This window comes from Artibeus jamaicensis, unplaced genomic scaffold, assembly GCF_021234435.1.
Source record: "Artibeus jamaicensis isolate MK-2021 breed Jamaican fruit bat unplaced genomic scaffold, CSHL_Jam_final contig_135, whole genome shotgun sequence".
Lineage (NCBI taxonomy): Eukaryota > Metazoa > Chordata > Mammalia > Chiroptera > Phyllostomidae > Artibeus > Artibeus jamaicensis.
The window spans coordinates 1,122,851-1,145,443 of record NW_026521267.1 but is presented as its reverse complement, the minus strand read 5'-3'; the positions used below and the strand labels follow the sequence as shown (position 1 = coordinate 1,145,443).

General features: G+C 43.1%; 1 protein-coding gene and 1 long non-coding RNA gene across 3 annotated transcripts in view; one reads left to right on the top strand and one right to left on the bottom strand.

The window, feature by feature from the left end:
• Positions 1–14,373: 14,373 nt before the first annotated feature.
• On the bottom strand, positions 14,374–18,562 carry LOC119045255 (uncharacterized). The gene is made up of 3 exons (XR_005081755.2): positions 18,464–18,562; positions 16,613–18,064; positions 14,374–14,682 (listed from the first exon to the last, which is right to left on the bottom strand). It is a non-coding gene; the product is annotated as an uncharacterized LOC119045255 (long non-coding RNA).
• The window catches only part of ACSS1 (acyl-CoA synthetase short chain family member 1), an 84,855-nt gene continuing 79,380 nt past the window's right edge, over positions 17,119–22,593 (top strand). For both annotated transcript variants that reach the window (XM_053667238.1, XM_053667236.1), the window contains exon 1: positions 17,119–17,515. In XM_053667238.1, the coding sequence (XP_053523213.1) occupies positions 17,119–17,515 (397 nt within the window). The remainder of the gene's footprint in view (positions 17,516–22,593) is intronic.

Sequence of the window (22,593 nt, the reverse complement as noted above, 5' to 3'; positions counted from 1 at the left end):
CTCATTTATGATTCCATATAAATTTTTGAAGTGTTTGTTGTATGTCTGTGAAATACGCCATTGGTACTTTAATAGGTATTGCATTGAATCTGTATATTGCTTTGGGTAGTAAGGACATTTTGATGATGTTAATTCTTCCAATCCATGAACACGGTATATGTTTCCATTTGTTTGTGTCTTCCCTGAGTTCTTTCTGCAGTGCTGTGTAGTTTTCTGCATACAGGTCTTTTACCTCTTTGGTTAGGTTTATTCCCAGATATTTTATTTTTCTTTTTGCTATATCGAATGGGATTTTTTCCTTGATTTCTGCTTCTGTTGATTCATTGTTTGTATACAAAAATGCCTTTGATTTCTGGATATTGACTTTGTATCCTGCTGTTTTGCCAAATTCATTAATTAGTTTGAGCAGTTTTTGGGTAGAGTCTATAGGATTTTCCATGTACACTATCATGTCATCTGCAAACAGTGACAATTTTGTTTCCTCCTTTCCTATTTGGATGCCTTTTATTTCCTTTTCCTGCCTGATCGCTGTGGCCAAAACTTCTAATACTATATTGAATAGAAGTGGTGAAAGTGGACATCCTTGTCTTGTTCCTGATCTTAGTGGAAAAGCTTTTAGTTTTTGCCCATTGAGTATGATATTGGCTGTAGGTCTCTCATAAATGGCCTTTATTATATTGAGGAATGTTCCCTCTATTCCCATTTTGCTGAGTGTTTTTATCATAAATGGGTGTTGTACCTTATCGAAAGCTTTTTCTGCATCTATTGATATGATCATGTGGTTTTTGTCTTTGCTTTTGTTTATGTGATGAATTACATTTACTGTTTTGCGAATGTTGAACCATCCTTCCATCCCTGGGATGAATCCCACTTGGTCATGGTGTATAATCTTTTGGATATATTGTTGGATGCAATTTGCCAATATTTTGTTGAGGATTTTAGTGTCTATGTTCATCAGTGATATTGGCCTGAAGTTTTCTTTCTTTGTTGTGTCTCTATCTGGTTTTGGATTTAGGATGATGCTGGCTTCATAAAAGGAGTTTGGGAGTTTTCCATCCTTTTGGATTTTTTGGAATAGTCTGTGAAGAATGGGGGTTAGCTCTTCCTTAAATGCTTTGTAGAATTCTCCTGTGAATCCATCTGGTCCGGGGCTTTTGTGTGATGGGAGTTTTTTGATTACTGCTTCAATTTCTTTTGCTGTTATTGGTCTATTCAGGTGTTCTACTTCTTTTTCATTGAGTTTTGGGAGATTATATTTTTCTAGAAATGTGTCCATTTCCCCTAGGTTCTCAAGTTTCTTGGCATACAGTTCTTCAGAGTAATTTCTTACAATCCTTTCTATTTCTGTGGTGTCAGTTGTAATCTCTCCTCTTTCATTTCTGATTGTGTTTATTTGTGTCCGTTCCCTTCTTTTCTTGATGAGCCTACTTAAAGGCTTGTCTATTTTGTTTATTTTTTCAAAGAACCAACTCCTGGATTCATTGATCCTTAGAATTGTACTTTTAGTCTCTATGTCATTTAGTTCTGCTCTTGTCTTAGTTATTTCCTTCCTTCTGGGCTGCTTTTGTTGTTGTTCCTCGAGTTCTTGCAGGCGTAGAGTAAGGTCATTTGTTTGAAATGTTTCTGTTTTCTTTAGGTAGGCCTGTATTGCTATAAACTTCCATCTCAGGACTGCCTTGGCTGTATCCCATAAGTTTTGGGTTGTTGTGAGATCATTTTCATTTGTTTCCAGAAACTTTTTGATTTCTTCCCTAATTTCATTCTTGACCCATTCATTGTGTATTGCATATCATTCAGTCTCCATGATTTTGGGTTCTTTGCATTTTTCCCTTTGGGGTTGGTTTCCTATTTCAGTCCCTTGTGGTCAGAAAAGATGCTTGGTATGATTTCAATATTCTTGAATTTGTTGAGGCTTCTTTTGTGTCCTATCATGTGGTCTATCTTTGAGAATGTTTCATGTACATTTGAAACGAATGTGTATTTAACTTCTTTGGGGTGAAGAGCTCTGTATATATCAGTTAGGTCCATTTCATGAAGGGTGTTGTTTAATGCTGCAATGTCATTGTTGATATTTTGTTTGGAAGATCTGTCCATTTTTGATAGTGGGGTGTTAAAATCCCCCACTATAATTGTGTTGCTGTCCATATCTTTCTTGAATTCCTCTAAGATTTTCCTTATATATTTTGGTGCTCCTATGTTGGGTGCATATATATTTATGATGTTAATGTCTTCTTGGTGGATTCTTCCCTTGAGTATTATGAAGTGACCTTCTGGGTCACTCTTTATGGCTCTTTCTTGGAGTCTATTTTGTCTGATATGAGAATTGCTACCCCTGCTTTTTTTTCTTGTCCATTTGCTTGGAAAATTTGTTTCTAGCCTCTCACTTTTAGTCTGTGATGGTCTTTTGTCCGGAGGTGGGTCTCTTGTAGGCAGCATATGTGTGGGTCATACTTTCTTATCCATGACGCTATTCTGTGTCTTTTGATTGGAGCATTTAATCCATTTACATTTAAGGTTATTATTGATAGGTACTTATTCATTGCCATTTTTGTACCTGTGTTCCTCTCTGTCTGTCTCTTTTCCTTCCTTTTCTTAAAGCAGACCTTTTAGTATTTCTTGTAGAGCTGGCTTGGTGGCAGCAAATTCTTTTAGACTTCTTTTGTCTTGGAAGCTCTTTATTTGGCCTATCTTGATTGATAGCCTTGCTGGGTAAAGTAGCCTTGGTTGTAGGCCTCTGTTTCTCATTACTTGGAATATTTCTTGCCATTCTCTTCTTGCTTGTAGTGTTTCCATTGAGAAATCAGTGGCTAACCATATTGGGACTCCCGTGTATGTTATTTCTTTTTTCTCCCTTGCTGCCTTTAAGATTCTCTCTTTGTCTTGGAAGTTTGCCATTTTAATGATGATGTGTCTTGAAGTGGGCCTCTTTGGGTTCCTTTTGAATGGGACTCTGTGTGATTCCTGGATTTGTGTGACTTTTTCTTTTGTTAAATTAGGGAAATTTTCTTTCATTACTCTTTCAAATATGTTTTCTATCCCTTGTTCTTCTTCTTCTCCTGGTATTCCTATTATTCGGATATTATTACGTTTCATATTGTCTTGCATTTCTCTTAATCTCTCTTCATTCTTTCTGAGCCTCTTTTCCCTTTCCTGTTCTTTCTGTGAGATGCTTTCTATTTTGTCCTCCAATTCACTAATCCGATCTTCTGTTTCATCTACCCTATTTTTAATGCTTTCCACTGTGTTTTTTAATTCAGAAATTGTATTCTTCATTTCCTCTTGGCCCCTGCTAATAATTTCCATTTCCTTTTTCATGTTGATATAGTTGGAGGTGGGATCATTGTAGCTCCCCTGTAATTGCTGGTAGCTGATTGTGAGCTCTTTGAACTTCCTGATAACCAGTGCTTTGAATTCTCTATCTGATAGTTGATTAGCCTCTGTTTCATCTAACATTCTTTTTGAGGGTTCTTGCTTTCCTTTCATTTGGGGATTGTTTCGTTGTCTTCCCATTGTTTGTGAGACTCTTCTTGTTAGCTTCAGCTTGTTAGATTAATCTGTTTTGACTCCCTGAGTTTATGGTGTGAACTTTTGTGGTGGAATGCCTGTGAATTTCAGTGATGCAGCCTCTTTTGGTTATCCTGTTGTTCTCTGCTTCCACCTACTCAAATATGCAGCAACTTGTGGCTTCTCTCCTACAACAATGTGCAATTTGTCTCTCTGACTCTACTGTTGGGAGGCCTCTTCTATGGGTCCAGCTCTGGTCTTTTCATATTTTCAAGTTGATTGTGACTCTTGTGGGTAAAAGAAAGAAATGATAAGGAAAGAAATAAAAGGAAGAAAGAAAAAAATGGTAGGGGAATGGAAGAAAGAGCAATAAGTTTAGAAAGAAAAGAAAAAGAAATAAAACAGAAAATCCGGGAAAAGGACAAAAGTATGGAAAGATGAAACAGTAATAAAATTTAAAAGAAATAACAGATTACTTTAAAAAAGCAAAAAGATAAAGAAAAGGAATGGAGAAGGAAGAAAGATAAAAAAAAAGAATAAAAATAAAATAAAGTAAAACAAAACAAAACAAAAAACAAAAAAACGAACAAACAAAAACAATCTCTCAAAAACAACATCAGGAAAAGAAATGTCACTTGTTGGCTTCAAACTAGCCGAACCGGTTTTTCTGGTTGCAGCTGGCTGAGGGTCTATTGTGATTTTTTCAGCAAGCCCCTCTCAGGATCCAGACACTTGGTGCCTCTCCCCCAGCTCCCTACAATGTGGAACTAGGAGTTCCTCACAGCGCTCCTCTCCCAGGGGTTACTGTCATTGGCTGGTTTGCTGTGTTTGCGGGCACCTGCATCGGCCTACTTGCCTGGTTCCCTTGGGATTGAAGACACACCTGCCCCCGTTCAGTTGGGAAGCCCCAGGCCCTCTGCCCAATCCTGGGCTTGCTGCCAAGCTGGGTGTGAAGCAGACCAGGCTGCCGTGTCTACTGGATTCAGAGCCCCAGGCTGCACCTCTGAGTTCTCTTGGGCTGGCAACCACAGAGTCCTTGGTTGGGGCTCTTTGTCCTCCGCACCCTCTCCGCAAACTCTATCAAACAAGTCTCTCCTGGCCCCCCACCTTGCTTGGCCAGAGAGGGAGGGGGTTGAGGGTCTCAGCTCTTTTCCCAGGACCCCTCAGCGCCCGGGGCTTCCAGATGGTCTGGGGGGCGTTGACCGAAAGCTGGGAGCCGATATGAGGACTGGGCGCCGACCTAGAAACTCTGTGTGCACGTCATGGCACGCTGCGTGGTGTGTATCCCTTCTGTTCCTGTGTTTGTCTGGGTCCCCTGGCCAACCTCTGGCAAAAAAAACCCTAGGGATGGAGCAGCACCATGCCGGGCGCTCGACCCAGAACTGTGTGCAGGCTGAAATCTCCTCTGCTCCCTTCTGGTTGGGTCTCTTGGCTGGTCCGGGCCCAAAAATTCTAGGGATGGAGCTTTCCGGGCGCTGAACTTTGGCCTATGTGCCCTTAGGCACCCGCCCAGACACTCTGCGTGTAGAGCGTCTAGTTCCCCAAATTGCAGGCAGGCTGAAGTTTCTTCCACACTTCTTTGCCTGGGCCACTTGGCCTGCCCGGCAGAAAAATCCCAGGGAGGGAGCCATCCAGGCGTTGAACGCTGTCCCAGGCGCCTTTAGGCACTCTCCCAGACACAGTTCCCACCAGGTGCTGAACCTCCGAGCTATGCACAGACTGAAATCACCTCTGCTCCCCTCTGGTTGGGCCACTTGGCAGGCCCCCGACCCAAAAATCCTAGGGAGAAAGCCGTCTGGGCGCTGAAGGCTGTCCCTTGAGCCGTTGGGCTCTCTCCACTGGGCGCTGGTTCCCCTACCCTGCACCGGCTGTTTCTCCCTGCTCCGTCCCAGAGACTACTGTACCGCTGCTGTCTCCCTACCGTCTGGTTCCTCTGTGACCGATGAGGTTTCTGGTCTCTTATTTTCATATATGCTTGGCAACTGCTGGCTTGCTGGCCTCACCTCCTCTGATCAGATAGGTTTCTCTCTCTTTTGTACTAGGAACTGGTATCTGCTCTGTCCTAGTCCACCACCATCTTGAAAAACCAGATCTCAAGTACAGTTTTCTGTCTATTTCTCCCATCCCAGCCCACCCTGCCCTGTGCTCCCCACCTTCCTCCCATTTACGCCCCCCTTAGTTCTTGTCTCTGTGTCCTTCATACTTGTTCCTCCAAATCCCTCCACCTTTTTTCACCTTAAATTCCGTTCCTTCTCCCTTCTGGTCACTGTCCCCTTGTTCTCTATTTCAGTGTCTTCGTTTTTATTCTGCTTGCTTGTTTGATTTATTCTTTAGCTTCCTGTCAAAGGTGAGATCATATGGTATTTGTCCTTCAATGCATGGCCTCTTTCACTCAGCATAGTGCTTTCCAGTTCCATCCATGTTGTTGCAAAAGGTAGTAGCTCCTTCTTTCTCTCTGCTGCATAGAATTCCATTGTGTATATGTACCACAATTTTTGGATCCATTCGTTTACTGATGGGCACCTAGGTTGCTTCCAACTCTTGGCTATTGTAAATTGTGCTGCTATGAACATTGTGGTGCATAGGTTCTTTGAAATTGATGTTTTAGGATTCTTAGGATATAATCCCAGCAGTGGAATTGCTGGGTCAAAAGGCAGGTCGATTTTTATTTTTCTGAGAAAATTCCATAGTGTTTTCCATAATGGTTGTACCAGTCTGCAATCCCACCAACAGTGAGCTAAGATACTGTTTTCCCCACAACCTCAGCAAAATTTGATGTTTGTTGCTTTGTTTATGATAACCATCCTGACCGGTGTAAAGGGGTATCTCATTGTGGTTTTAACTTGCATCTCTCTGAGTGGTAGCAATATTGAGCACCTCCTCATATGTCTCTGGATCTTCTGTATATCCTCCTTGGAGAAGTGTCTGTTCAAGTCGTTTTCCCACTTTTTAATTGGGTTGGTTGTCTTCTTAGAGTGGAGTCATGTATCTTCTTTGTATATTTTGGAGATTAAACCTTTGTCTGAGGTATCATTGGCAAATATGTTTTCCCATACAGTTGGTTGTCTTTTTAATTTAATACTGTTTTCTTTAGCCATGCAGAAGGTTTTTATTTTGATGAGATCCCATTTGTTTATTCTTTCCTTTATATTCCTTGCTCTAGGAGACATATCATTAAAAAAGTTGCTGCATGAAATATCTGAGATTTTCTTGCCAATGTTCTCTTCTAGGACTTTAATGGTGTCATAGCTTATATTTAAGTCTTTTCTCCACCTTGAATTTATTTTGGTGTATGGTGTAAGTCTGTGCTCACATTTCATTTTTTTTTCCCGTAGCTGTCCAGTTCTCCCAAAACCATTTGTTGAAGAGGCTATTATTAGTCCATTTCATGTTACTGCCCCCTTTTCCTATTTGGATGCCTTTTATTTCCTTTTCTTGCCTGATTGCTGTGGCTAAAATTTCCAAAACTATATTGAATAGAAGTGGTGAAAGTGGACATCCTTGTTTTGTTTTTGATCTTAGTGGAAAAGATTTTAGTTTTTGCCCATTGAGTATGATGTTGAATATAGGTCTCTCATATACAGCCTTTATTATATTGAGGAATGCTCCCTCTATTCCCACCTTGCTGAGTGTTTTTATCATAAATGGGTGTTGTGCCTTATCAAAAGATTTTTCCGCGTCTATTGATATGATCATGTGATTTTTGTCTTTGCTTTCGTTTATGTGATGTATTACAGTTACTGATTTGGGAATGTTGAACCATCCTTGCGTGCCTGGGATGAATCCACCTTGGTCATAGTGTATGATCTTTTTGATATTTTGTTGGATGTGATATACCAATATTTTGTTGAGGATTTTATTGACTATGTTCATCAGTGATTTTGGCCTGACATTCTCTTTCTTTATTGTGCCTCTATCTGGTTTTAGAATTAGGATGATGCTGGCTTTATTAAAGAATTTGGGACTTTTCCATCCTTCTGGATTTTTTAAAATAGTCTGTGGAGAATAGGGGTTAGCTCTTCCTTAAATGCTTTGTAGAATTCTAAAACCATCTGCTCCAGGGCTTTTGTGTGATAGGAGATTTTTGATTACTGCCTTAATTTCTTTTGCTGTTATTGGTGTGTTCAGATTTTCTGCTTCTTTTTCATTGAGTTTTGAAAATTAAATTTTTCTAGAAATGTGTCCATTTCCCCTCAGTTTTCCAATTTCTTGGCATAAAGTTCTTCATAGTAATTTCTTACAATCCCTTCTATTTCTGTGGTATTAGTTGTAATCTCTGTTCTTTCATTTTTGATTGTGTTTATTTGAGTTCTCTCTCTTCTTTTCTTGATGAGCCTACTTGTCTATTTTGTTTGTCTTTTCAAAGAACCAACTCCTGGATTCATTGATCCTTAGGATTGTGCTTTTAGTATCTATGTCATTTAGTTCTGCTCTGATCTTGGTTATTTCCTTTCTTCTGCTTACTCTGGGCTGTCTTTGTTGTTGTTCCTCGAGTTCTTGCAGGCGTAGAGTTAGGTTGTTTGTTTGAAATGTTTCTATCTTCTTTAGGTAGGCCTGTATTACTATAAACTTCCCTCCCAAGACTGCCTTCGCTGTGTACCATAAGTTCTGGGTTGTTGTGAGTTCATTTTCATTTGTTTCCAGAAACGTTTTGCTTTCTTCCCTAATTTCATTCTTGACCCATTCATTGTTCAATAGCATACCATTCAGTCTCCACAATTTAGGGTGCTTTGGGTTTTTTCCTTTAGAGTTGGTTTCCAATTTCAGGGGCTTGTGCTCAGAGAAAATGCTTGGTATGATTTCAATCCCCCCCCCTTTTGAATTTCCCCTTTTGAATTTGTTGAGGCTCGTTTTGTGTCCTATCTTATGGTCTACCTTTGAAAATGTTCCATGTGCATTTGAAAACAATGTGCGTTTAGGTTCTTTGGGGTGAAGGGCTCTCTATATATCAGTTAAGTCCATTTCCTCTAGGGTGTTGATTAATGCCACAATATCTTTGTTGATATTTTGTTTGGAAGATCTGTCCATTTTTGATAGTGGGGTGTTAAAATCCCCTTCTATAATTGTGTTGCTGTCAATATCTTTCTTGAAGTCCTCTTAGATTTTCTTGATATATTTGGGTGTTTCTATGTTCGGTGCATATATATTTATGATGTTAATGTCTTCTTGGTGGATTCTTCCCTTGAGTATTATGAAGTGATCTTCTGGGTCTCTCTTTATCACCCTCTTTTTGTAGTCTATTTTGTCTTATATGAGAATTGCTACCCCATCTTTTTTTCTTGTGTGTTTGCTTGGAAAATTTGTTTCTAGCCTTTCACTTTTAGTCTGTGATGGTCTTTTGTCCTGAGGTGGGTCTCTTGTAGGCAGCATATGTGAGGGTCATGCTTTCTTATCCATTGAGCTATTCTGTGTCTTTTGATTGGAGCATTTAATCCATTTATGTTTAAGGTTATTATTGATAGGTACTTATTCATTGCCATTTTTGTACCTGTGTTCCTCTCTGTCTCTCACTTTTTCTTCCTTTCCTTAATGGAGTTCTTTTAGTATTTCTTGTAGAGCTGGTTTGGTGGATGCATATTTTTTTTAGACTTCTTTTGTCTTGGAAGCTCTTTATTTGGCCTTCTATCTTGATTGAGAGCCTTGCTGGGTAAAATAGCCTTGGTTGTAGGCCTCTGGTTCTCATTAGTTGGAGTATTTCTTGCCATTCTCTTCTTGCTTGGAGTGTTTCCTTTGAGAAGTCAGTAGCTACCCTTATTGGGGCTCCCTTGTATGCTATTTCTTTTTTTCTCCTTTGCTGCCTTTAATATTCTCTCGTTATCTTGGAAATTTTCCACTTTAATGATGATGTGTCTTGAAATGGGCCTCCTTGGTTTTCTCTTGATTGGGACTCTGTGTGATTCCTGGATTTGTGTGACTTTTTCTCACATCAAATTAGGCAAATTTTCTCTCATTACTCTTTCAAGTGTGTTTTCTATCCCTTATTTTTCTTCTTCTCCTTCTGGTATTCCTATTGTTTGGATATTATTATGTTTTATATTGTCTTGCATTTCTCTTAATCCATCTTAATTCTTTCTGAGCTTCTTTTCATTTTCTGCTCTTTCTGTGAGATGTTTTCTACTTTGTCCTCCAACTTGCTGATCCGATTCTTGGCTTCATCCGTTCTGCTTTTGAAACTTTCTACTGTGTTCTTCATTTTGGAAATTGTATTCTTCATTTCCTCTTGTCCCTTGCTGATAGTTTCTATTTCCTTTTTCATGTTGATATGGTTTTTGGTGAGATCACTGTAGCTCCCCTGTAGTTTCTGGTAGCTTATTGTGAGCTCTTTGAACTTCGTGATAACCAGTGCTTTTAATTCACTATCTGATAGTTGATTAGCCTCTATTTTATCTAACATTCTTTCTGAAGCATCTGCTTTTTCTTTCATTTGGGGATTGTTCCTTTGTCTTCCCATTGTTTGTGAGACTCTTCTTGTTAGCCTCGGCTTCTAAAATTGATCAGTTCTGACTCCCTGGGTTTTTGTTGTAAACTTCTGTGTTATAAATACCTGTGAATTTCTGTGGTGCAGACTCCTTCAGGTATCTTGATGTTCTCCATTTCCACCTACTCCTTTTACAGTGTATGTGTAATCAGTTGGAGGGGGAGGCAAAATGATTTATGACAGCAGAAGAGTATTTTATGATATTTACAGTCACTGCCAGTAGAAAGGAGATAGGCGATCTTTAGGCTATATATAGTGTTAATCGTGTTCTTCAACCCAACTTGCCACTTTTATGAAAGGAGGGACAAAAGATAAGCCTCTTGTTGGGGAGGGAAGGCTTGTGAGTTGGAACTAGAAAGCAGTGAGGTTTCAGATGGTGAGATTTAGAGGTAAGGTGACTGTAAGGAACAGTAAATAGGTGTAGTGTGTGAGTAAATAGAGTTAATCACTACAGTAATAGAATTCAGGGACCTGTACAATGGGCTAAGATCTGGGAGATTTGTTGTGAAGTATTTAGTGTTGTATAGATCAGTTATTATTTACAGTAATATTAGAGCAGCAATCATATGACAAACTCTATGTGATCTGTCTGAGTAGTGGGTTATAGAGCTTTAGGTAGTGTGCTAAAGGAAAACAAGTGGCGTGGAGTATAGAGGATTAGCAAAGCACTGTGGAGGAAAAAACAGGGGGAACCTGTCTAATAATACAATATAACCACTCAAGACTAAGAAGCCCATATAGATTGAGGAGGAATACAGAGATACTATTAAAATATAAAGGAAGTGAGAATAATGAAAAAATATGCAACAACTCGTGGCTTCTGTGCTATAGGAAAGTGAAATTTGTCTCTCTGCCTCTACTGTTGAGATGCCCCCTCTTTGGGTCCCACTCTGGTCTTTCACAGTTCCCAGTTGTTTGTCTCTTGTGGGTAAAAGAAAACAAAGCAAGAAACCAACGAGGAAACAAAAAGGCAGGAGAAGGGAGGCAAAAGCAATGAGTTTAAGAGGAAAGGAAGAAGGACTAAAACAGGGAAAAAGAAAGGAGAGGAACAAAGTATGGAAAGATAAAGCAATAATAAATTTTAAAAATATATAAGATTAATAAACAAACACAAAAAAAGTTACTAAAAAAAGGGTAAAAAACAATAAGAACAACAAAAAAAATCCTTCCTTTGTTGGTTTCAAACTGTGCAGACTGGTTTTTCTGGTTGCAGCAGGATCTCTCTGTGGGCTGGGATGCTGGCGCAAGTGTGCACACCAGGCAGGCTACCAGACTGGGGTTTGGGTGCCTGCACACTGGCCAAGCTGCTTGGTTCACATGAGTTCTCGTGGGGTCCTTCCCAGTCCTGTGGCGGGACTCAACTGCTTCTGCGCCTGTGCATACCAGCCAGGCGAAACGGGCAAGGTGCTTCCCAGTCCCATGGCAGGGACTAAAAGCCTCTGCCCCTGTGCGCGCTTGCCAGGCTGTCTGGGACCTGAGGAACTGGCAAGGTGCTTCCCAGTCCTGTGGCGGGGACTCAGATGTCTCCGCTTTCCCCCTGGCTCACCGCAAGGCTGGGTGGGAAGCAAGCCAAGTTGCCCTGGCAGGAGAACACCTCAGTACACATTCAAAAATAAAAATAAAAATAAAAATAAAAAAAACTCTCCAGACATCCTGCCTCTCAGCCCAGCCAAGTCTCCAGCCAGACCAGTGAGGACAATGTGGCTCTCAATTCTCCCAGGCTTGCAACCACAGAGTCTGCAGTTGAACACGGCCCTCTGTCTTTGTAACCCTCCCTGATAATGCAAACAGGCAAGTAGACAGGTCTCTGCCCAGTGTTGTCCAGTTTTGCTTATACAGGGAGTGGTGGAGCTGCTGGCCCACACTGGTGGCCAATGGGGCCACTTGGTGCCCAGGCTCCTGTGGCAGACACCTCTGGTGCTTGTCTCAGACCGATGGCTCTGGACCCTGACCACAGAAGCAGCACTGGGGCTGTCTGGCTGGGGGTGCCAGCCCCCGCCACTGCTTTGTCTTTACTCCGGTCCCTGAGACCCCACTGACCTGCCACTGTTTTGTGTATCAGCATCTGTCACAATCTCTGGCCTTTTAATTTCATAAATGCTGGATAACCAATGGTTTAGTGCACTGCTTCTCTATAGATCTGCCAGGATTTTCACCTACGAGTATGGGAGCTAGAATCCGCTCCATCCTACTCTGTCGCCATCTCCCTGGCGTCTGTTTCTGACTTTTGACTAAAATCAACCAGTTCTGTGAGCATCCTGATCACCAGTGTTTTGAACTATACATCTGATAGATTGGCTATCTCTTCGTTGCTTAGAAGTATTGGCTCTGGGGCTTTGAGCTGTTCTTGAGCCATAGTATTTTGGTCTGTTCATGCCTGTTAAGTATGAGGGGGCGGAGCCTTAGGTGTTCACCAGGTGGGGCAACCCAGTTTCTGGGTTGTGATGCTGTATGTGGGAGCAGGATCAGAGAGGAACAATGGCATTTGTTCTGCTCTCTCTTGGATTTCGGTCCCCTCTGCTGCTTCCCGCAAGCAAACCGGGCCCCCCTTGTGCCAGATCCTGGGTGTCTGGGCCTGTGTGCCCTCTAGGATCCTGTGGGTCTCTTCAACAAACTCTCTGTGAGCCTGGGAGCCTCTCCTGGCACATCACCTCCAAAAGTGTTTCCAATTGGTGCTTTCATGCTCTAATTCCCATTGCTGGGGCCTTAGCCTGAGTCTGTCTCACTGCTTGTTCCTTTGCCTGGTTTATCTCCCCACAAATGTGTGACCGTGGTCAGCCAGCCACCTTGCACCCTCACTGGGTCCACCTGTTGCCACCCCATGCCTTGGATCTGCCAACAGCTGCCTGCGCTCCCTGGTCGGTCTGGCAGATCTTTCCTGCCCTGGCACTCCACCAGCTGCTGACTCCACAACTCTTACCCATCTAGCTGAATGGTTCATTGTGATTGGACTTCTGTACAGTTCAATTTTCTGTGGTTTAGCTGTGTTCTTGTTACTAAAACTTTGTTGTCTTTAAACTTGGTTGTGCGAGGAGGCACAATGTTTCTACCTATGCCTCCATCTTGGCCAAAAGTCTGATTTCTGTTTCTGAAATTTCATTGTTGGTGTACAAAAATGCCTTTGATTGTCAATATTGACTTTGTATCCCATTGTGTTGCCAAATTCACTTATTAGGTTGGGTAGTTTTTCTGGTGGAGTCTATAGGGTTTTGTATGTATGTACACTCTGCTGTCATTTGGGAAAAATTGACAGTTTTACTTCCTACTTTCCAGTTTGGATGCCTTTTATTTCTTCTTCTTCTTGTGTGATTGCTGTGGCTAGAACTTCCAAAACTATGTTGAATAGAAGTGGTGAAAGCAGACATTCTTATCTTGTTCCTGATTTTTGTGGGAAAGCTTTTAGGTTTTGTCCATTGAGTATGATATTGGCTGTAGGTTTTTCATATATGGCCTTCATTATGTTGGGGCATGACCCCTGTATGTCCACTTTGCTGAGTGTTTTTATCATAAATGGGTGTTGTACCTTATCAAATGCTTTTTCCATATCTATTGATACGATCATGTAATTTTTGTCTTTTCTTTTATGTGATGTATTACATTTATTGAGTTGTGAATATTGTACCATCCTTGCATCCCTGGGACAAATCCCACTTCATCATGGTATATGGTCTTTTTGATATACTGTTGGATGTGTTTTTCCAGTACTTTATTGAGGATTTTAGCATCTATGCCTTCCACACTAGGTCTTGGTGACTAGTGGCAGGTAATTCACCCAGGGGATCCATTATCAACACAGACTGTTTCTTAGGAGCAATGAACTACTGTAATTCTATGAGTAATGCCATTTGTAGAATCTATGAAGACAAACAGCAAAAGGGGTGTTGGTAGGCTATATCCCTAAAGCTATTAAAACTATATGCTCTGAAGGCAGAAAGCTGAAGCCCTACCACTGGCTAGCTTTGTGGCCTTGAGTGAACATCTCTCCTCCCTGTGCTTGTGTTCTCCTATATAAATTGATGATCAAAGCATCTATCTCTAAGGATTGTGAGTATCAGCAATCATGGCTGTACCATCTCGAACTTAAACAGCAGGCCTGAGATATAACAGTCCTGAAGGAAATCTCCCCAGTTCTTCCTAACTTCTGTGCCTACCAACTACAGCTTCCAGTACTGAAGGGCTCTTCTCATGTTAAGGTGGAGGGGGGCTTCCAGGAGAGAAAATGTGATCTGTGTAGTTTGGATAACCTGCTGCTTTCTCAGAATTACCCAGGCCCCACAAGACACAGCTGGCTAGGGCAGGGGCCAGTTGGCTCCAGCTTGTTCTAGTTTAGGGAGATATGCTTCCAGGACATAGCAGGGATGGACTTGGCCTCAGAAGACTGTGACATACAGGAGAAATTTCTTGTAACTTGGGTTGTAGGAAGTGCAGTTCTGTACCACCTGATGGGTTTTGAAATGTTTTGTGTATACACAATCATTTCTTCATCCAACCAGAAGGAAATGAACTATGTAGTTCTTTATTTTAAAGAAGAGTCAATTCTATACATATTTTTCATTGTTCTCTCCGTAGGGTCTCTTCCTCTGGAAAGCTATCCCCTCTCCTGTATGGCATGGCAGCTGAGTTCCAAGACAGCAGGGGCTGCAGCTGTAGTTTCACAAGGCCCAAACCTGGGGTTGTCAGAGGAGCACTGTTACCACATCCTATTAGAAAAATCCAACAGGCCAAAATGAAAAGGGGATCAGGCTCCTCCCCTTGGAGCGCACCTCTCACACATTTACACAAGGGGAATGCAATATTGGCGGCCATGTTTGGGACATCCTACCACAATTTCTCTATTTATAATTTTGTATATTTCATTTAAAATGAGGACTCTGCCAAGTGGTGATTTGATATTGAATTCGAGGAGGAAAAGATGCTGGGTGTTGGTCTTGCTACCCCACCAGGCAGGTGCTCTTTAGTAGGTCTACTGATTCATTTGGTCTCAGTCTCTTCATTTGTTCCACTAAGGGTTAATAGTGGGCAACAGTTGATAGCACTAAATAATTTTTAAACTCAGTTAAAAGTGCAGTTCAGGTGCTGGGCACAGGTCTAGAGCTAGGTTTTATTGCTGGTTCTCCAGCCTTAAAGTCCTCTCTTCTCTGGCTGGAAGCAGGTAATTCAACATGGCCTGGGGCTAACTGGCAGCAAAAGCTCTTTGGAATGGCAGGGACTTTCCCTGCCCTCTTAGTGCAGATCTCACTAAGAGGGCGGGATCTTTCCCAAATCCAAAGAACTTAACACACCAGTTTTCAAAACCCCCTTTTCCCATGTTTACCTTCTTTATTATGTATTTATTCTTGGGTGTTGAAATATTTAAGAACCTGGTTGAGGCAAGTTTCTGTGAGTTTCCTCTATCCTTTCTGGCTTAACAATATGAACACTGCCTCCACTATTAAGCTCGGTGTGCGCTGATTCCAGGTGTGAACCCTGAGAAAGATGCCTACTAAGAAAGGTTCCTGGTGGCTAACTGGGTTCAAACAAACACAGAACCTAGCAGTTATTTCTGTGCAGGGGCCTCTTATGCAAATGGCACTTCAGGGAGAAGCTTGCACTGAACTGCTTGTCTGTACTGTCTTCCTGCCATTTGAGCCAGCCTTATACAAGAGTTTTTGGAATCCTATTTCAACCAATAGGACTGAGACTTTCCCTTTCCAATTGGAGCTCCCTATCCAATTGGAGCTGCAGGCTATATCCCTGGCAGCATCTTCACTGACCAATCACAGAGGCTCCATTCTGACCAATTATAACAGTGCCTTTTGGGCCAACCAAATTGGGAGGATTTGGAGTCCTCATTTGTTGAGGATAGACCAATCAGGGACCTGATGAGGGGACTTCTGTCAGTGTAAGTCAGCTTTCCTGTGGCTCTGGGAGTGCACTTTTGCTTTTCACTTCAAGACTTCCTTTTCCTGGAGCTGAAACACCAAAGGTGTCTCTCTGGATAGCTCTCGGTATGGAGCAGAGCTATCTAGCTAGAGAGGTGCTGCTTTTCCATAGCTGTGCTGTATCACATTTCATCTGTTTGTGTTGAATAGTCTCCTCCAATGCACCTCAGACTGGGGATTCTTATTGAGCTTGATGCTTCAGGCACAATCTCATTTATTCTTTACTACAACAGGGGAGGGAGATATTACTTCCATTTTTCTGTAAAAGTAAAATGAGGTATGGAGAAATATAGGAACTTGCCAAATGTCACAAAGCTAGAATATACAAGGTTTGGTCCTGGACCACAGAAGCTGGAGCAATTGGTGAAAACTCCCAAAGTTACTCAGTCCCAAACCAGTGTACCTTAGTGGAGCATTTGCTTGTCTGCTACTTTCCCCCTTTCCTATATCGTCCTTCCCCCAGGAGAAGACTCCCGTTGGGCTGAGGTGACAAGTGGGTGATAAAAAGCATTGGATCACAGGTCACCACAGCCTCCTTGCCCTTGGGCCCCAGATCTGTCCATTTAGCCCAAAGGGAGCTTACCTGCATGTGTTTTAGGAGGTACAGACTGGCCTGGCAGATGAGGTATTCTCTCTCAATGGCACACAAAGGGATTAATATTTTCACTTCAGCATCAAATGCATACCGAACTTTGGTCCTCGTACCCACCCATGCACTTCGCTGCATCAATCGCTTCTGTTCTGTGAGGGCTCCTTCCCTTGGATCCGAAGATGGAAGACGGAGAGCTACGAGCCAGCCATCGTCCTGGATGCACGTGTCTCTAATTGTTGGCCGTGTGGCGCAGCTAAAAGAACTTGAAGAAACAAAATGAAACCAAAACGGCCCCAACGCCCCATAGGGCCATAACACAGATGAGGGGAACCCCACCCGCAGCCCCATCAGAGCCGGGACCCCGCTCTACACGGCTCCCCATTGTCCCTCCCCAGGCTACTTCTCCTCCTTCTTTGAGGTCCTCTTCTCTCAGGCGGTGAGAGAGGAGGTGAGGACAGGGGAGCCTAGGAAGGCAGCTTCAAGAGGAGAAAGGGCCTGAGGAGTGGGTGGTGGCGGGAGGGCGGAGACAGGGCGGGGCCCTCCTGGAGCCGCTGCTGCCCCTGCCTCTTCCAACCCCGGTAGTAGTCAGGCTACAGAAACAGAGGCCTTGGGGCGTGGGGGAGATGGCGGCGCGCAGTCTGGGCTGCGGTGTCAGGCGCCTCCTGGACATCCTACAAGGGCGAGCGGGACTGCGGGGGTGGCCGCTGCGCGTAGTGAGCTCGCCTTGCAGAGCCGCCTCCGGGCCCCCAGGTAGCACACCCACCACCGCAGACACTGCGCACCCTGCCTCTTACCGCACGCTGAGAGAGCAGGCTGCCCCGCAGCCCACCGCGGCAGACACCGCGCACCCTGCCTCGTACCGCACGCTGAGAGAGCAGGCGGCCGGGCAGCCCGCAGCCTTTTGGGGGCCGCTGGCTCGAGACTCGCTAGTGTGGGACACCCCCTACCATACGGTCTGGGACTGTGACTTCAGCAGCGGCAAGATCGGCTGGTTCTTGGGAGGCCAGCTAAACGTGTCTGGTGAGTGCACTGCGGGGACCCTGGGCGTCCCTCACTCTTGCGTCAATAGGCGACTCACAGAACCTAGCCGGCGCAGCGGTCCCGGGCAGATTGCTGGCCAGTGGGCCTTCACCTCAGGACCCCAGAGTCTCCAGCTTCCCTGTCCGCTGCAACCCGGAGTCCCGATCCCACTTTCCTCGCTCAAGCCGGCGTCAGCTCGGGTCGCCCAGCTGCTGGCCTTGCCCCAGCTGCCTCCTCCAATGGCGGACTCTTAAGTTTAACCTCGGGGTTCCACCGCCCCGCGGATCGCAAGCCAGCGGGGAACAGCAGGAGACACTTGGGCCAGGCTGGGGTGGTGGCTGTCCGGGGCACTGGAGTCCAGACTAACATACTGTTGTCCCCCGGGCTGGAAGCAAAACTGAAAAGCATCAGGCTGTTGCTACCAGCTGCTTGCCAAGCAACTGGCCTGCAGAGAAATGTAAACAAATCGGGCTGTGGAGTGTGGCCGGGGAGCAGGAAACCCAAGGCCGGCAGCTGGAATCACTTAATCTCCTTGTTCCTAGGCAGCACCTGCACAAGAGAAGAAAGGAATGGAGGGACCCTCCCCAACCCCTTTCCCACCCTCCAAAATGACCCAAGGCTTGTTTTAGACTTGGTTCTAATTGAAGTTCCAGAAACCAGCTCCACTAGCCACTCAGTCCTTTGGTATCTGCTGAGATTGAATTTACTACATTTTTGTTAGGAATTGGGAATTGTATGGTGGCATGAGTAGACTGTGCCCCAAGGCAGCAAGGAGAGAAGGCCCTGGAGGCAGTAACCAACCAGGTAGAGTAGGCAGAGTGTGGGCAGGCAACCTAAGGAGTAGGGGACTCACAGCCAGGTGGTTGCTCAGGGGGCTGCATGGTCAGGGAGACTGTGGTACCGAGTTACTGCAGTCTCCCTGAAGAGGTGTTTCAGGGAAGAACTTACAGATCTTAATAGCAGGGTCAGGCTCTGGCCAAGTCCTGAACATGAAGGTAGGATCTGTCGTGTTGCACAACTCCACCATTTACTGGGCCTGTAACTACTCTGAACCTAGCTCTCATTTGTAAACTGGGAACGGTAAGCCCTCCTGCTAGGCTGATTGTGAGGACAGAGTGCTGGAGGTATGGAACAGGCCCAACACTTACTGGTGATCAAGAAGTCATAGCAGTTTTCATTTATACTTAGAAGTAGCAAGACAAGGTAGTGTCTTGAAATTATTTTTCAAACAAAGAAACTTAGGAAAGAACTTTGGGCCAGATGTTTTTTTCATATTGTTACTACTTTGATGGTTTAATCAAAATTAAACACTTATTAGACAAGTGTTTTCTCTAAAATTGAGTCAGCAGCAAGTGTCCTTCACTTAGTGGGAAAACAAAACAAACCCTTAGGTTTGTAAAGTTGGTGACAGGCACCCTTGAAGGGAGGAGAGCAACTGATTGAAGTACAGAGCCGAAAATGTGCAGCTTCTGTGCAAGCTGACTGGAGCGCTGTAAATTGTCAGGTTTGGTGGCTCATGCACACTTGCAGCCTCTGAATCCCAGATGAGTCACTGGGGATGGACCTCACAAGGAAGGCAGGAAGGGCCTCTTGAGCCTCTCTTGGTCAGAATCAACACATGGTTGGCTAGCAGAAGTGCTTCTTTTTTAAAAATTTATTTCTTCAGAAATTGAGCTTCAGAAACTGCCTTGTGGAAAAAATTTTCCAGTAGCATTCTTACCCTGAATGTGTGTGTATATCTACCCTCTCATCTCAGAAATATCTCTGCCCAAGAAGGGGCCGGAAAGAAGTATTTGAAGTCATGAAAGGCAAGGACCTACATCCAAGATTACTCTATCCAGCAAAGCTATCATTTAGAATGGGAGGCAGATAAAGCGCTTCCCAGATAAGGTCAAGTTAAAAAGTTCATCATCACCAAGCCCTTGTCATATGAAATATTAAACGGACTTATCTAAGGAAAAGAAGATAAAAAACTGTGAACAGTAAAATGACAACAAACTCACAACTACCAACCACCAACACCCCCCCCCCAAATAAAAAACTAAAACTAAGCAAACAACTAGAACAGGAACAGAATCAGAAATGGAGATCACATGGAGGGTTATCAGCGGGGGAGTGGGAGAGAGAGAGAGGGGTAGAAGGTACAGAGAACAAGTAGCACAAATGGTAGGTAGAAAATAGGGGAAAGTTAAGAATAGTATAGGAAATGTAGAAGCCAAAGAACTTATATGTATGACTCATGGACATGAACTAAAGCAGGGGAATGTGGGTGAGAGGGGGTGTGCAGTGGCAAGGGGAATTAAAAGGGGGGGGAATGGGACAACTGTCAGAGCATAATCAATAAAATATGTTTTTTTTAAAAAAAATATATCTCTGCCCTTTGCCAGTGTCTGCAAATCATGGAGGTGATAATATTAAAAAAGGCCAAACCCAGCTATAGCTGCCCTAGGAGCCCCCTAGAATATTGTGGAATGGTGGGTGTGTTTTTGACTGATCTGTGTGATAGTATGATGATCACTTATTCCAAAGGAATATCACTCTTGAAACCCCCATTATCCCTTCAGAAAAATTTGTACCAGTAGTTCTCACACTCTGATCCCCAGACCAACAGCATCAGCATCACCTAGAAACTTTATTACAAATACAAGTTCTCAGGCCCCATCCTAGATCCACTGAAACCAGAAACCTTGAGGGTGGAGCTCTGCAATCTGTGTTTTCAAGCTCTGCAGGTGCTCCTGAGGCATACACAAGGTTGAGATCCACTGACCTGTATGCCCTAACCTAGGGCAAACAGAGACACTTCTAAATGGGTAGAATTGGGATTAGTGTCCTGGCAATGACTCTAGTGAACAAACAGAAATGGCAGATGGGTGTAGTATAGGTTAATGGTTCTTGGTGTGTCGAGAATTTCATCTAGGTCTGAATCATTGCTTTCCCTTTACTGTTCTTTGCGTTGGTTTCCTTGTTTGTACAATTAGGACAATCTAAATTTGGTTCTAGTTGCTACTATTGCATATCAAACCACCCCCAAGTGTTGTATTACTCTCACTGTTCTGTGGGTCAGGACTTTGGACAGGCCCCTGTGAGCGTGACTTGCTTCTGCTCCCCACTGGTCTGTCTGGGGTTGTTGTTACAAGCCTGGGACTTTGACCAGGATGATTCAGGCTGGGTTCAGCGGGAACTGTGTCCCAAAGCACCTACACAGGGCTTCTCACAGCTTGGCAATGGCTCAATGAACGTTAACCAGAGGTCACAGACACCACGGCAGAAGCTGCTGGGTTTCTTAGGACCAGTAGAGGATGGCCTGGGAAATCCTAGGGATGTTGTTAGCATTAAATGAGAAAATACTTAGTCAAGCTCACTGTATAATCCATTTTTATATAAATTTTTTATTTATTGATTTAAGTGATAGAGGGGAAGGGAGAGACAGGAAGACATTGATTTTGTTGTTTCACTTATTTATGTATTTATTGGTTGATTCTTGTATGAGTCCTGGCAGGATGGGAGATTGAACCCACATCCTTGACATTTTGGGGATGGGACAGTGCTCTAACTAACTGAGCTACCTGGTCAGGGTTCTTTGCACCGTCTTTAGTGTGTTACTCCTGCCTAGTCTCTGGTCTTTATTATTTATTAATGAATGCTGTAGGGGTTGGGAGGTAAGGATGTGTGGAGGACTATGACATTGAGCCTGGTCTTCAGCAATGCTGCTGAGAGTGCTGTTTCCTCTGAACAGGACCACATGGTCTTGCATCTTATCAATCTGAGATAGGTAGGAAACAGATCAAGAGGGTATGCAGGTGGCCAACAGGGCTCAAAGACCATCCTGGAGCTCTGGGTTGGTAGCTAGGTCACCAGGTGAGTCATGGTATCAGAAGACCTCCTGGGCATAAAGATAGAGTCACCACCCCATTTAGTGTCTTGCTTCTATTACCTTTACATAAAACTGCTTTACAGAAGGTTCTCTGGAAAGCTAAGATCTAAAAAAGATTCCAGTTTTTGAACTTTGGCTTTGTCCTCAGTATGGCTCGACAGATGTTTTGCTCTGTGGTGTATAAACTCAAGATGTCAGGAAGTTGCAAATGCAGAACCGGAAGGTAACAACATGTGTTGATTTCAAAAACACAAGTACACTCTATTTTCTAAACACTGGATTCTGAGTCCAATTTTTTTAAAAAAGTGTGTGTATTCTAACTTTCAAGCAAGGGTGTAGAGCAATAATTTTTAACCAAGCATTGAACACAGAGATTTCTGAATTCTTTTTGAAACATTAGTTGCAGCAATGGGAACTATTTTGCTGTACCTTTCTCTTCTTTATGACATGCTTCCAGTAATTTAGAAGGCAGATACACTGACAGTCAATCATAAGATGCTATACTCCTACGCTTCACTTCTCAGTGATTGAAATAACTTATCTAAGTTTTTTCAAGGAACTGTAAATGAAAATATAACCCCAAGTCTTAAGAGAAAGTCCTCCAGAAGAGACTGAATTCTCTGTAGTTGTCAGAGGCCTGACTTTATAAAACACATGAAATGATAATGGAAAGAAAATACAATAAAAAATTAATTAGTTTTTAAAAACCAGGTGTCTCTGGAAATTTGGAAAACACAATTTTTGGGATTGATGAAATATCTTAAATTGTGCCAGGAGGATTTTTTTATTTAAAGAAAACCCATTGTGAATTCTGTTGTGACTATAAAATTCCTTGTTTCTTTTGATTAAAGTAAAATTTCTGTATGTGGGTTTACTTAAAGTTGGGGAAGAGGATTGGTGCATTTAAACAATGGACAGGATTTCTTGAAAATTCCTATTCAAGTATGTGCCATCTTTATAATGGAAATAACCTCTCATAGTCTTTATAAATTTTGTTTACTTATGTATTTATTTAGTGAGAAACATTGATTTGTTGTTCCACTTATTTATGCATTCATTGGTTGATTCTTATTGTGCCCTGACCAGGGATCAAACCCGCAACCTTGGCATATTGGACAATACTCTAACCAACTGAGTTACTCAACCAGGTCCTTGAAGTCTTAAAAAACAAACAAACAAACAAACAAACAAACAAATGCCAAAC